Source organism: Plasmodium malariae, assembly GCF_900090045.1.
Source record: "Plasmodium malariae genome assembly, chromosome: 14".
NCBI classification, from domain to species: domain Eukaryota; phylum Apicomplexa; class Aconoidasida; order Haemosporida; family Plasmodiidae; genus Plasmodium; species Plasmodium malariae.
The window spans coordinates 2,227,501-2,240,975 of record NC_041788.1 but is presented as its reverse complement, the minus strand read 5'-3'; the positions used below and the strand labels follow the sequence as shown (position 1 = coordinate 2,240,975).

Sequence of the window (13,475 nt, the reverse complement as noted above, 5' to 3'; positions counted from 1 at the left end):
GAACTCGCAAGCATTTAATGGTATACAACTACTGATGCTTCATATACGTAAATATGTACATAGACACATACATATATACATGCATACGTTTATTCAAAAAAGAATAACATAAAAGTAACCAGAAACGTAAAAAATTGACAGTGGTGTGTAACTTTATTTCTTCTTAATTTTTTACATTTTAAAAAAAATATTTTTTCATATTTTTTTTAATACTATTTAAAAAGCTTCACACATATGTATGTATATATATATATATATATATATATATATATATATATATATATATATATATATATGTACATGTACATACAATCATGTATTTTTATTAAAAAAAACAAAAAAAAAAATTTTTAAATCTCTTGTAAAATTTAAAAGGTAAGTAAAAAATTGATAAAACGGCCTATAGAGGGCGCACATATATGTATGCACATCATATATGTTTACATGTACTCATGCGCATGCATGTATTCGAATATATACAAGCATATATATATATATATGCGTAAATACCTACATAAGTACCCACATACGTGTATGCCTAAGTAAACATAACCTAACATTTACAACCATTCTACATGCACATACAGGCACCGCATGCACAAAGCGTACAAACATGTACATGTGTACGAACATATGAAACATAAACAAGAACAATGAATGTAAAAATCGTGTGTGGCTTTTCTACGTAAAACAACTATAAGTTTTTATTATCTATAGTAATTCTACTAATTCCGTTTATATTTGCGTTAAAAATTTCGCATTTATCTAAATCGGTTGGTAGTTGGTTATTCTTTAAAAAGTTGTTGTCGTTAAAATTATTGTTTATAACATCGTTATGAAAAAATATATTTTGAATGCTGTTGTTATTACCATTGTTACTAATTGTATTTCCATAGCCGTCATTGCTGTTCGTATTGCTACTGGCATAGTTGCTGTTCTCATTATGGTTAATGTTCGAAATTAATATATTGTCTTGAGTAGACTGATTGGTTACATTTGAGTTACTTTCATTTTGTTCATTCACCTTAGAGCAATTAAATAATTCTATTTTTTCATTATCTTTATCAAATTCTTTGAAATCATCTTTTTCTCCTGAATTCCAACATATACTAAATTTTACAATTCGAGGATTTTCAACAAATATGTGTCGACATATTTTATCGTATTGTGGCACAGCTGGTGGTTTTTCCCTTAATTCCACATCTTTGTAAAACGAATTCATGTAATATGCAATTCTGATGAATTCCTTCTCTTTGTAGTTAGCCGAAATAAGTATTGCTTGTAGACCTAACACACTATCTATATCCATCTGAAAAAGGGGGGAAAAAAATAAAAAAAAAAAGGGAAAAAAAAATATAAAAAAAAAGGGGAAAAAAAAATAAAAAAAAAAAAAAAAAAATTTTTTAAATAAGGAAAATACAACTTGCACTCGTGATACTAGTACATTACACTATGTGCACACGCAGATGGAGAATTATACGAACGAGAAAATACGCAACATGGTGAATATTTGAATTTTTTAAAATTAGCCAGCTTTTATTCATGTTATCAGGTTATAACGTCATTGCATCATTGTGGCATTGCACCATAACTCCATCGCGTTATATTTTTTCCCCTTTTTATGCTACGCATTTTTTGCATGATTGGCTCCCCTCATTTATGAACATGCAAATTCACTAGTTCATTAATTTGCTAAGGATTTACATTTTTATAATCCGGAGGGTTAACTGCATAATCAAACATCATTACTCCTCTTTCGATTGGCCCCAAGAAAATGTTATCTAGTTCAATATCTTGATTACTCTCCCCTTCATTATTAACAGCTGAAATGTAAAAAATTTTCCATTCAAGATCGGCTTCTAATTTGTTTAAAGCTTCAAACTCAATAGTGAAAACAAATGGGTCTAGTATATCACATATTGGATTATTCACTATTACTTTTGTTACATTTACTTCAGACATTTTTTTTTTTTTTTTTTTAAATAACGAAAATATATAAAAGGCAATATAAAAAAAAAAAATCCTTAAAAACGACAAAAATTTATTTGGCTAATGAAAACTTCAACTTATACCTGCTTAAAAAAATAAATTAAACAAATAAATATAACAAATAAATAAATATAACAAATAAATAAATATAACAAATAAATAAATATAACAAATAAATATATATAACAAGTAAGTAAACATAACAAATAAGTAAATATAACAAATAAGTAAATATAACAAATAAGTAAATATAACAAATAAGTAAATATAACAAATAAATATATATAACAAGTAAGTAAACATAACAAATTAATAAGCATAACAAATAAATATATATAACAAGTAAACAAACATAACAAATTAATAAACCTAACAAATTAATAAACATAACAAATAAATAAATGAAATTAAACGAAGTCATAACAAAATTAACGATAAAATGAGGGGATAATAATATGAGTAGTAACAAGCAATCATAAATTAAATGTGTATAAAGTAGTGCCTTAATTTCATTCACCTCATTTTTGTACCATGCACATAAAAATCATCAGCCCAAAAATGGAAAATATAAAATTAACATATAATAGAGGAAAATGAAAAAAAATACAATATTGATGGGAAGAAAATAAATACAAAAAAAAAAAAATAAAAAGGAAAAAAAGAATATAAATAAATGATGAAAAAATATATTAAAGAATGGAAAAAAATATATTAAAGAATGGAGAAAAAAATATATTAAAGAATGGAAAAAAATATATTAAAGAATGGAAAAAAATATATTAAAGAATGGAAAAAAGAATATTAAAGAATGGAAAAAAGAATATTAAAAAATGGAAAAATATATATATAAAAAATTTGGAAAAAAATACAGAAAAAGGAAAATGCGTAACATGCGTAGAGGTGAATAATACGTGAGTGGCAAAATGCGTAAATGGAAAAACACGCATGAAGTAAAACGCGTAAAATGAAAATTACGAAAAAAATAAAAATTGAAAAATAATAACAATAAGCAAACTTATTTACTTATTTAAGGAACATACGTTTGTGAATATGTTTTTGTGTTCTTTACTAAAAGGATATTTTATTGAATTTAAAAAAAAAGAAAAAAAAAAAAAAAAGTTCTGTCACATAATGTAAAAGTAAAATGTAAATTATAAAAAATAAAAAAAATGAAGAAAATGAAGTTGCTCTTTCTAGTGTGTTATGGTATTTACACAAAACACTGATAACGAAGGAAATTTTTTTTTTAAATACTAGCAAAATATTAGCAATATATTCCCAAAATAGTAAATACTAGCAAAATAGTAAATACTAGCAAAATAGTAAATACGGCAAAATAGTAAATACGGCAAATTAGTAAATACGCAAATTAGTAAATACGGCAAATTAGTAAATACGCAAATTAGTAAATACGGCAAATTAATAAATACGCAAATTAGTAAATACGGCAAATTAGTAAATATGGCAAATTAGTAAATACGGCAAAATAATATAAAACTGACAAAATAAAAAAATAAAATAAAATGAGCGCGATGTTCCATGCCCTGCTGATAACCGAAAATTTAACAAAATTCCGATTTGTATCCTTTTATTTAAATTAAAACACAGTAGGGGGAAATATAATAAAATAAATAATTAACTAATGAAATGAAAATAGAACTCCGTAAAATTTTACCCCTACTTCATATAATGAATAATAAAAAAGTTGCTAGAATGTTTCAAAGAATTAAAATTATTTTATAAAATACGTGAAAAAAAAAAAAAAAAAAAAATCATTTCTCTAGTTGAACCAGTTTGTATAAAGACCTTTCCGTTCATCTTTTTTACGCAAGTTTTATATGAAGTGAAAATTTGCACTACACACGGATTTTTGCCCCTTATCGTGTGGCTATTTAGTTATACTCCAGTGTGTACAAATATATAGGAATAAATATATACGTAAATATATATATAAATATATGCACATAATGTATACTTAAGTGTAAGTGTGCGCGTGTGTAAATTAACTCAGCCGGGTATTTTTAAAAATAGAAAAACCGAAGTAACAACAGAAAATACTTTTGTAAAATTCCGCACAACAATATTACTTATATTCGATTACATTTCATTAAATGCAGTGTGATCGCTTGAAATTTTTGACAAAAACGTGTGTATCAAAAAAGTAAAAAATAAAAATAAAAAAATATATTCACCTCTTACAAAATTTTAAAATATAGGACTACACCACACAACATTAATACATCAATGATGGTATATTAAAATATTCGACAAAAGAATATGCTGAAAATGCAAATCGTTTGTACAAAAGCTCCCATTTATACGCCTGATAAAACACATTTTCCTCTTTTCACAATAAGAAATAATTGCTTATAAAAAAAAAGGCAGAAAAATAGGGAAAAAATAAATATGTTCCTTTTATCTTATACTTAATATATTTTTTCTTCTTTTTCCAAATGGAAATATTTTCAAATATTTTTTATACACCATTATGTAAATGCACAAGAACACGCAATAAGCAAAATAAGAGGGTTAAAATGAATTATATATTATTTTTTTTTTTTTTCCTTTGCCTGTTAATAATGTTAAGTTATAAAATGTTTAATTATGTAGTAATAAATTATTTAACAAATAAAAAAGATATTATTATAACCTTTGAATATATGTAGATTTAAAAGCAATACAAATACAGAGTTATTTATGATGAAAAAGACAAAGTGCAAAGAAATGGTAAATGAATTGAAAAAAAAAAAAAAAAAAAAAAAAAAAGGAAAAAAAAACAAAGTTGCATTAGTTTTAAGCCACAAAAAAAAAAAAAAAAAAATATAAAATAAAATAATACAACATAATACCGTACAATATAATCAAATGTAATACAATGTAGCATAATATAACACAATATAATACAGCACAATACAGCTCTGTGCATCGCCTTACAATATGCCGTATAATTGCCAACCAAGTGGGAGGGGGAGGGGGGGAATTAATCGCTGCTCAAAATATCATACACATAAAAAGATGTTGGCTTAACAGCAAAACATAGGCTATTTCCATTGTTGAAAAAATTAGCAGCATATACATTACATTTTTTATTTGAGTAAAACCAAGGTACGTTACAATATATATAATTTGTTTTTAAATCTATTATCTTAATTCCATTTTTTAAAAGACTTGTATAATATAATAAACAGTTATGGGAAGGATTAAATATTGCATTATCAATTCGGAGCGTCAAATTTTTGAAACTTTTAATAGGTTCATTCAAATTATTAATATTAAATAAATTAAGAAAGCCGTTATATGAACATGTTACTAAATAATCATTATATACATTTAAAAAAGATGGAAATATGGAATAATTGTCAACCAATTTATTAACTAATTTATTTGTATTTAAACACCAATTATATAAATAACCCTTATTATCTATAGCAAATAAACTATTCGTTCTTTTGTGGAAATTCATACCTATATATTTACTATCCATTTCAAATGTTTTAATAGTTTCATAACATCTTGAATCGTACACATTTATCTTACCACACCCACTAAATGATAAGGAAAATATATGTGTGTTTAAATCCTCTTTGTTATTGTCACTGTTGTTATTATCAAAAAATTTTATTTCCTTTGGTTTTGATGTCCTTGGCATATCGTGGATCCGGTTTTTATACACAATTCTACGAAAAAAAAAAAAATAAGCACACGCATGATCACATGTATATAGTTGTGTGACTGTTTAAGTATCTAGGTACGTTCATTTGCATGTACGTTTGCACGTACGTACATATCTGTAATATTTACATTCATTTATGTATTAAAATTAAGGCTAATATCACAATTTCACTCGCACGTGTGCTCTGTTTCCTTTGCATACAGTACTGAATAATTGTACCCGTAAAGAGGATTACAAACGTTTGAGGTGATATTAACACAAAAATAAAGGATTCACAGATATATGAAATACATGTATATGTATTTGTACATCTATTTGCATGTGAACTATTTTTTTTTTTTTTTACCCCTTTTCTAAGTTGTAATTTCGAGAGAAGTTATCGCGAGATAACATGTATACATTTCCATTATATTCTTCAGCATATTTAATTGGTCTATTTAATGATATTTTTTTTGAAATATTTAACTGTTTATCTTTATATTGGAGTATATATAAATTATAATTATACACAGGTAGTATCAAGTTTTTCTTTGGTACAGAAACTATCTGTTTTATTTTTTTTTCATCTACATGGGAAAAAGTAAAATTTTGTAAATGGTATTTTAGAAATATATTCTTTTCATTTACTTTATTTCTTCTTCTCTTATAACGTATATGTGAATCAACTGCTTTATCATCGAAGACGTAAATATCATCCGTTATAAGTTTAGAGGATGTATCGTTTTCATCTTTTTCAAAATCTTCTACTTGTACATTTTCAATATATTCTTCAAAAATATTTTCTTTCTCTTCATTCTTAATTAAATTATTTTCTTCAAGTTCATTTTCTTCAACAAAGTTGTCACTTCGGTCTTCTTCGTCTTTTTCGTCTTCTTCGTCTTTTTCGTCTTCTTCGTCTGTTTCTTCGCATACTTCTTCACCTTCAAGTTGAATCTCTTTCATTTCGTTCTCTACTTGGTCTACCCAGCCATCTTCTACATCGTCATCTGAATCATACCATACTTTATTAGAGCCTTTTCCTACCTTTTTCCTTACTTTCTTATTGTTCCCTTCTTTTTCCCCCCCTATCTCATATATATCATTGGCGCTGTGTAAATAGTTTTCAAAATTGAAATAATCCTCCGTTTCATTATTACTATTTACTTCTTTATGTAAATGACCATTATTTTTAATTTCATATGATTCGTCTTCTCTAGTAGATGTTGCATCATTCACGTCATCATTATTGGGAAATTTCTTCTGCAGCTTATTATTATTATTATCCTGCGCTTTAAAAATATCCTTATTTATTTTAGCTGTCAAATTGTTTTTATCATTAATTATTTTTCTTTTTTTTTTTTCTAGCTTTTCTTGCTTTTCTTGCTTTTCCTCATTTTCATCATCATCATCATCATCGTTACTCGAGAAAGATTCAGTTATTATGAAATCATCACCTTCAAAAATAGAGTAATTCATTTTATATTTTATAAAAAATGTAAATAGGTATATATTATGATATTACGCATCCTCTATCCTTTTGTTTGTTCTGATTTCTGTTCGCTTTTGTTCCTTTTTTTTTTTTTTTTTATTTATTCTTTTTTTTCTGAACTTTTAATACTTTTTTAAAAAAAAAAAAAGGTAAAAATTTTACAATGAGTTGCTCAAAAGTAAAGCGGGAATATACATGAAGTAGTGTACCTTATTATTCATATTATATTTCGTTACAGTTTTGTGACATTTTATACATTACATATGCTTCAATTTATTAAATTTTAGTTTGTAGTTAAAAATTTTAATTTAATATGAACAAGTCATCTCATCAGTTAACATTACATTACATCTCTTAACGTCACGCCACATAACATATTTTATTTTAATTTTATTATTTAATTTTTTTTTTTTTCCTGAACAGGAAATGTTTTATTTATTACCATTTTGCACAATTTTTTTTTGGTATTTTTCAGCTGTACATTACGTATATATATATATATATATATATATATATATATATATAAACAATATGCTACTATGCATTTATGCTAATGGTTTATATATGTATATAATGTACTGTCCGTTAAAGCATGTTAACATTTTTTTTTGCAGTTTTTCTTAAATATGATAGGTATACTATAACATCACTAATACATTTTCTTTTAGCGTGCTGATCATAATGTTTGTTTTATTCTGTGTTTACTATGTTTTATTCCATGTTTACTATGTTTTATTCCATGTTTACTATGTTTTATTCAATCATATTATTACAATATATTTTTAAGAGTACCTTTTAAAATATACACAATTTAGCTGATGTTAAATGTAACGATAAATGATAACTATATTGATAAAGCTTCTTTGTAGCATCAGAATGATAAATTAAAAATATTATATATGTGTATACACATATATATACATGTCAAATTTACAAAAATTTTTAAATGGAATCAAATAAGATAACGATGCTTTTTTAACATTATGTAAAATGACTGTGTTACTTATTTTCATTATATATATCTTTATAAATTATCATTATGAATAAATTCTTGCTTCATAGAAATCCTTTTCGTTTTTTCTTAAATTAAAAAATATTATTCTTTGTAGATTTACGCTCTGCATAATTTGACTGTTGTATATTATTATTATGTACAATACCATTTTTATATACATAATTGATTTGAGTTGCACACAATATTTTTTTTTTTTTTTTTTTTATCGATGTAAAAGAGCAACATTATAGCTATATAGGAGGAAGAGGGGGGAGGGAGAATAGAATTTTTTGAACTATATTTGATGGAAAGTAATTTTTTATTAACTATACCTTGTGTACATATTTATATACATATGTGTATTTTTATTTTAAGAATTTTCTCTTTTCATTTTAGAAGTATAGTTTTAATACGAAATGTTAACAAGGTTCTCTTGACGCACTTGAGCGTAGTAGTTATATATTTATCTAATGATATGTATGCGATACCTATTAATGTGGTTACATATGTAGAAAATTACAGTAATATCATAATTAGAAATGTAAAGGGAAAGAGAAAAACAAAAAAATGTACAACAAAAAAATTTTAAAATTCGTCACTAATAGCATCAAATTTCAATTTTATGTATATTCATTCCTTTTAGACTTTTTCTATTTTTTATAAAAAATTTATAAAAAATGTAGTATTTTATATGTACATTTAACACTTTATTTATTTCTCCATTCTTCAAAAAATTGTTTCTTCGTAATTTCATATAATTTATTATGATATGAAATATAACAGAATACAAAATTTTCCAAAATGTGAACAATGATAAAAGGCATATAAAGGCATAGAGTTGTGCACATTACAGCTTCTTAAAGCATTATAACCATATTTTTTTCGTTTTTTCATATACTTATTATTCTTTAACTTATTATACCGCATCGTAAATAAGTCTCAAAGGTACATTATTGGAACAATACATACACAAAACTATAATACCTTTCCCATTTATCCCATTTATATAAGTATATATAAATATGCTCAAAATATACACAATAGACGCACATTTAATATTTTAAGGCTTTATAAATCTCTTTATTTTTTCTTATTTGTATTATGTAAAGTGTAATATTACAATAATTAAGTGAATTTTATAAGATATTCGTCAATACTGTTCAAATACACACAACTAAAGCCTCTTTTTGAAAAGATTAAAATTAAAAAAAATAAAATAATTCAAGGGAAAAATGTAAAATATAGATAATATGGATATTATATTTATGTATATATGAATATATATATACATACAATTTACATGTGGAAAAAAAATTAGACACCAGACACATAAATAATAAATATACATGTATAATACGTATACGTAAATAGCGTTTCTTTGCATAAAATGCATTACTTCCAAAATTAATTAAATGTATATACCATTAAATATAACAAAAAAAAAAAAAATATATATATATATATATATATATGCAACTATTTTTCCGTTTTTTTCTGTACACACAAATTTTTTTATTTTGGTTGGAATAGTATATTAAACTGTTGTTATTTTGTTGTAATATTTTGCTATTCTATTAAGTTTTATTATTATTACTAATATTATTGTTACTGTTATTATTACTGCTACTACTATTACTAATATTATTATTATTACTAATATTATTACTGCTACTACTATTACTAATATTATTATTATTATTCCTTTTTTTTTTCTTTTCTGTTAAACACAAAAATGTTTATTTAAATGTTTCTTTGAATGTTTATTTAAAATTTTTTTTTTTTTTTTTTTTTTTTTTAAAAGCTATATGTAGAAAAATATGTTTACAACTGCCTCATAAATTTGTTACTCTATTTTTTATTGTATACAAAAATAAGTATAAGGGATGAGTGCATAAGATATTCTGTGCAAACGTGAAAAACAGATATATGTATATAGACATGTATATATAGATATGTATATATAGATATGTATATGGATATATATATATATAAATATATATATATATACAACAACATAAAACACATAAATATTTTTACAATTTTCCTCGCACACGTATGTAACATATGTACATGTGTGTGCATGTATTTAGATGTATGTATAATATATATGTGTGCCTACACGTGATCTGCTCTCCTTTAAACTGTGAGCGCCTTTTTTCCAGACCTACAACTCTTCCTCTACTTTGCCTTCTGCAGAACGACAAGCGCTTCGTCAATTTTTTTCTTAAGCTGTTCTTCGTTTTCCAGTAATATGAGCAATTCCGAATTGTCCATCTCCAACATCATACCGGTAATTTTACCAGCCAACGTGGGGTGATAGTTAGCAACTAAAGGAAATAAATTTTCACCAAGGACTTGCTTTTGCATGGATGGAGGAGCAGAAGCTAATGCTGCAGCTGTTAACGTCGAATTGTTGTTAAAATTTACGTTCATGTTGTTCATAGGATTTATTTTATTTGAGTTTTTATTTGGTAATTCCATACGATTTCTTGCTTGTGCAGTAAACTTAAAATTGCCATTCTGTGCTACCTGTTGAATTTGCTGTGCCGATTTTTGTTGCTGCTGTTGCTGTTGAGAGGAACCCTGTTGTTGTGGTTGATGATTTATATGATTAGTCGTCTGAGCAGCATTATGTTTAGCTCCTACCATATTTAAAGGCATCTGCTGTTTTGGATTAGCCATATTATTCATATTGGGCATATTATTATTCCTATTACCTCCTCCTCCGCCTCCTCTATTATTCATATTTCTCATATTATTGTTTAATAACTGATTATTTCCCTGCTGCTGTTGTAACTGTTGAGCACTATGTTGACCTGGTGGTACATTTAAATTTTGTTGTTGTTGTCCATTCTGTTGTGCCAAGGCATTTGCATATTGCTGATTATGATGTAATTGTGAGTTGCCTTTATTCTGATTTAAATTATTATTCATTAAATTATTTTGTGCATACAATCTCATTTGATTCATTTGCCCTCTTAAATTTGTGTTAAAACTCAATTGTTGTTGTGCTGCTTGTTGATGAACGGCTTGTTGTTGAGCTGCCTGTTGATGCACAGCCTGTTGTTGAGCAGCTTGTTGATGCCTCCATGATATTAAATTATTTTGATTAAAAGCAGTAATAACTGGTCTTCCATAATTTAAAGTATTTTGATTAAACTGTAATGGAGGAGATTGTGGATTTGCATATTGCATAGGTGAATTCATTGGACTATTTATATGATGTCTTATTGGATGCATACGAAATCTTTGTTGTAATCGTGATAAACGTTGTTCTCTTTTTTCAGCTAAACCAACATATAAAGGTTTACCATTAATTATTTTTAAATGCATTTCTGTTACTGCTTTATTTGCTTCTTCTTGTGATCCGAAACATACAAAACCGAATCCTTTACTTTGTTCCTTGTCATCCCTCATTACCTTAGCAGATGTAATAGTGCCATATGGTTCGAACAATTCCTTTAGCATTTGATCATCAATAGCATCATCCAAATTTTTTATATATAAATTTACTCCTTGATGTTTATTCTTATTTTCTAAATTCAAATTATCAAATTTTGCTTTTAAAATAGCATGTCTTCTTGCCCTTGATTGGTGTGGACCAACATACAATATATTTGGGTTATCTGCATTTTCCGATGAAGCAGAAACACCCCCGCCGCCTTCCTTCTTTCCATTAGCATTACTGATGTTATTGCTATTGTTCCCATTAGTATTATTATTACCACTACTGTTATTATTGCTACTATTATTATTATTACTATTGGTGTTGTTCCCACTATTAGAGCCACTACCACTTTCATTATTATTCCCGTTTTCATTAGTCGTACTAGTTGAGATACCTGCTGCACCTCCTACATCCCCACCATCAGCACTAGTAACGTTATTCGTTCCATTTGCATTCTGTTGCCCCGAGAGATTATTATTGCTATTGTTTGCAGTAGTGGTACCTGCCGCCTCTGTATTGGTGGTACCTTCACCACCACTACTAGAAGTAGCATTTGCAGTAGTACTACTACTGTCATTACCGTTACTGTTATTGTTATTGCTGCTACTGATGTTATTGCTAATTTCTGATTCCTCCTTTTTTGCATCATAAGTCTTGTCAATCTGACCATCATCCGTAATTTTCCTTCCGTTCAAAACATCCATTGCGTTTTTTGCACTCTCTGCATCAGCATAATTAACAAAACAAAATTTCCTGTTCTTATTATCCGTCTTAACAATCATTGATGTTATTTCACCAAATGGACTAAACAATTGCTTTAAATGATTTTCTGTTACTGTATCTGGAAAATTCTTAACATACAAATTTGTAAATTTCGTATCATTTGTAGCCCGTTCTGATTTTTTAATAAATGGACCTACATATACATTTTTCGATCCTAATTGTATTCCATTCACTTTTTCAATAGCTTCCTTTGCACTTTCTTCATCTTCATAATGAACAAAACCATAACTCTTACTCTTTCCGAATTCATCTGTTGCTACTTTACATGATAATATATTTCCAAACATACTAAATGTATCAAATAAGGTTTTATTATCAATTGATTTATCTAAATTCTTTACAAAAATATTACCTGCACCACTTTTTCTTAAAGATGGATCTCTATGACTCCACATAAGTCTTGCTGGTTGTCCTTTTATGTTTGTATAATTTAATGTATCTAATGCTCTTTCTGCATCTGCTAAGTTATGATAATTCACATAAGCATAACCTAAGGATTTCCTAGTTACACTATCTCTACAAACCCTTATTGATGATACATGACCAACTGTGTTAAATATTTCATACAATACAGCTTCAGTTACATCTTCATTTAAATCGCCTACATAAAGGGACGCTGTGGAAAAACTTGGGTGCATTATATTCGTACCGGTAGCAATCATTTTAAACCTCAAAGAATTTTATTTTTATTCTCTTGCACACGTGAAACAGCTGTAGTTCCTTAGACCTCTTCACACAGCTATATGACGATATGTTATATGTATGGATGTATAGATGTGCGTACGGAGGTGTGTACAGATGTATGTATGTATGTATGTATGTACGTGCGTGTGTGCGTCTATATATATATAAGAATATACATGTGCCGCTCTATAATTTTACGTATAACGTGCAAACTTACAAACTTACAAATTTACAAATTTACAAATTCACACGCACGTATTTTTACTCCTCTATACGTAAACGTAAAAGCTTCCGCTCAAAGGACACTTAAAAATAGAGGTAGAAAAAAAGAAAAAGAAAAAAAGAGAATAATAAAAAAATAAAAAATAAAATAAATTCCTACAACGTGAATATATATGTAAGTATGCATGTACGTAAGTATGCATGTACGTATACG

General features: G+C 26.5%; 3 protein-coding genes across 3 annotated transcripts; all 3 read right to left on the bottom strand.

Annotated features, from left to right (window-relative positions):
- Nucleotides 1-694: 694 nt before the first annotated feature.
- On the bottom strand, nucleotides 695-1,962 carry ASF1 (histone chaperone ASF1, putative; the record flags this gene model as incomplete). Its single annotated transcript, XM_029008164.1, has 2 exons — nucleotides 695-1,309; nucleotides 1,705-1,962. 2 exons carry the CDS (start codon nucleotides 1,960-1,962, stop codon nucleotides 695-697), a joined length of 873 nt encoding a protein of 290 aa, XP_028864481.1.
- Nucleotides 1,963-4,969: 3,007 nt separating this feature from the next.
- PmUG01_14058700 (conserved Plasmodium protein, unknown function) lies at nucleotides 4,970-7,117 on the bottom strand (the record flags this gene model as incomplete). The annotated part of the gene is made up of 2 exons (XM_029008163.1): nucleotides 4,970-5,666; nucleotides 6,009-7,117. 2 exons carry the CDS (start codon nucleotides 7,115-7,117, stop codon nucleotides 4,970-4,972), a joined length of 1,806 nt encoding a protein of 601 aa, XP_028864480.1.
- A 3,185-nt stretch (nucleotides 7,118-10,302) lies between these two features.
- On the bottom strand, nucleotides 10,303-13,017 carry PABP (polyadenylate-binding protein, putative; the record flags this gene model as incomplete). Its single annotated transcript, XM_029008162.1, has 1 exon — nucleotides 10,303-13,017. One exon carries the CDS (start codon nucleotides 13,015-13,017, stop codon nucleotides 10,303-10,305), a length of 2,715 nt encoding a protein of 904 aa, XP_028864479.1.
- Nucleotides 13,018-13,475: the final 458 nt, after the last annotated feature.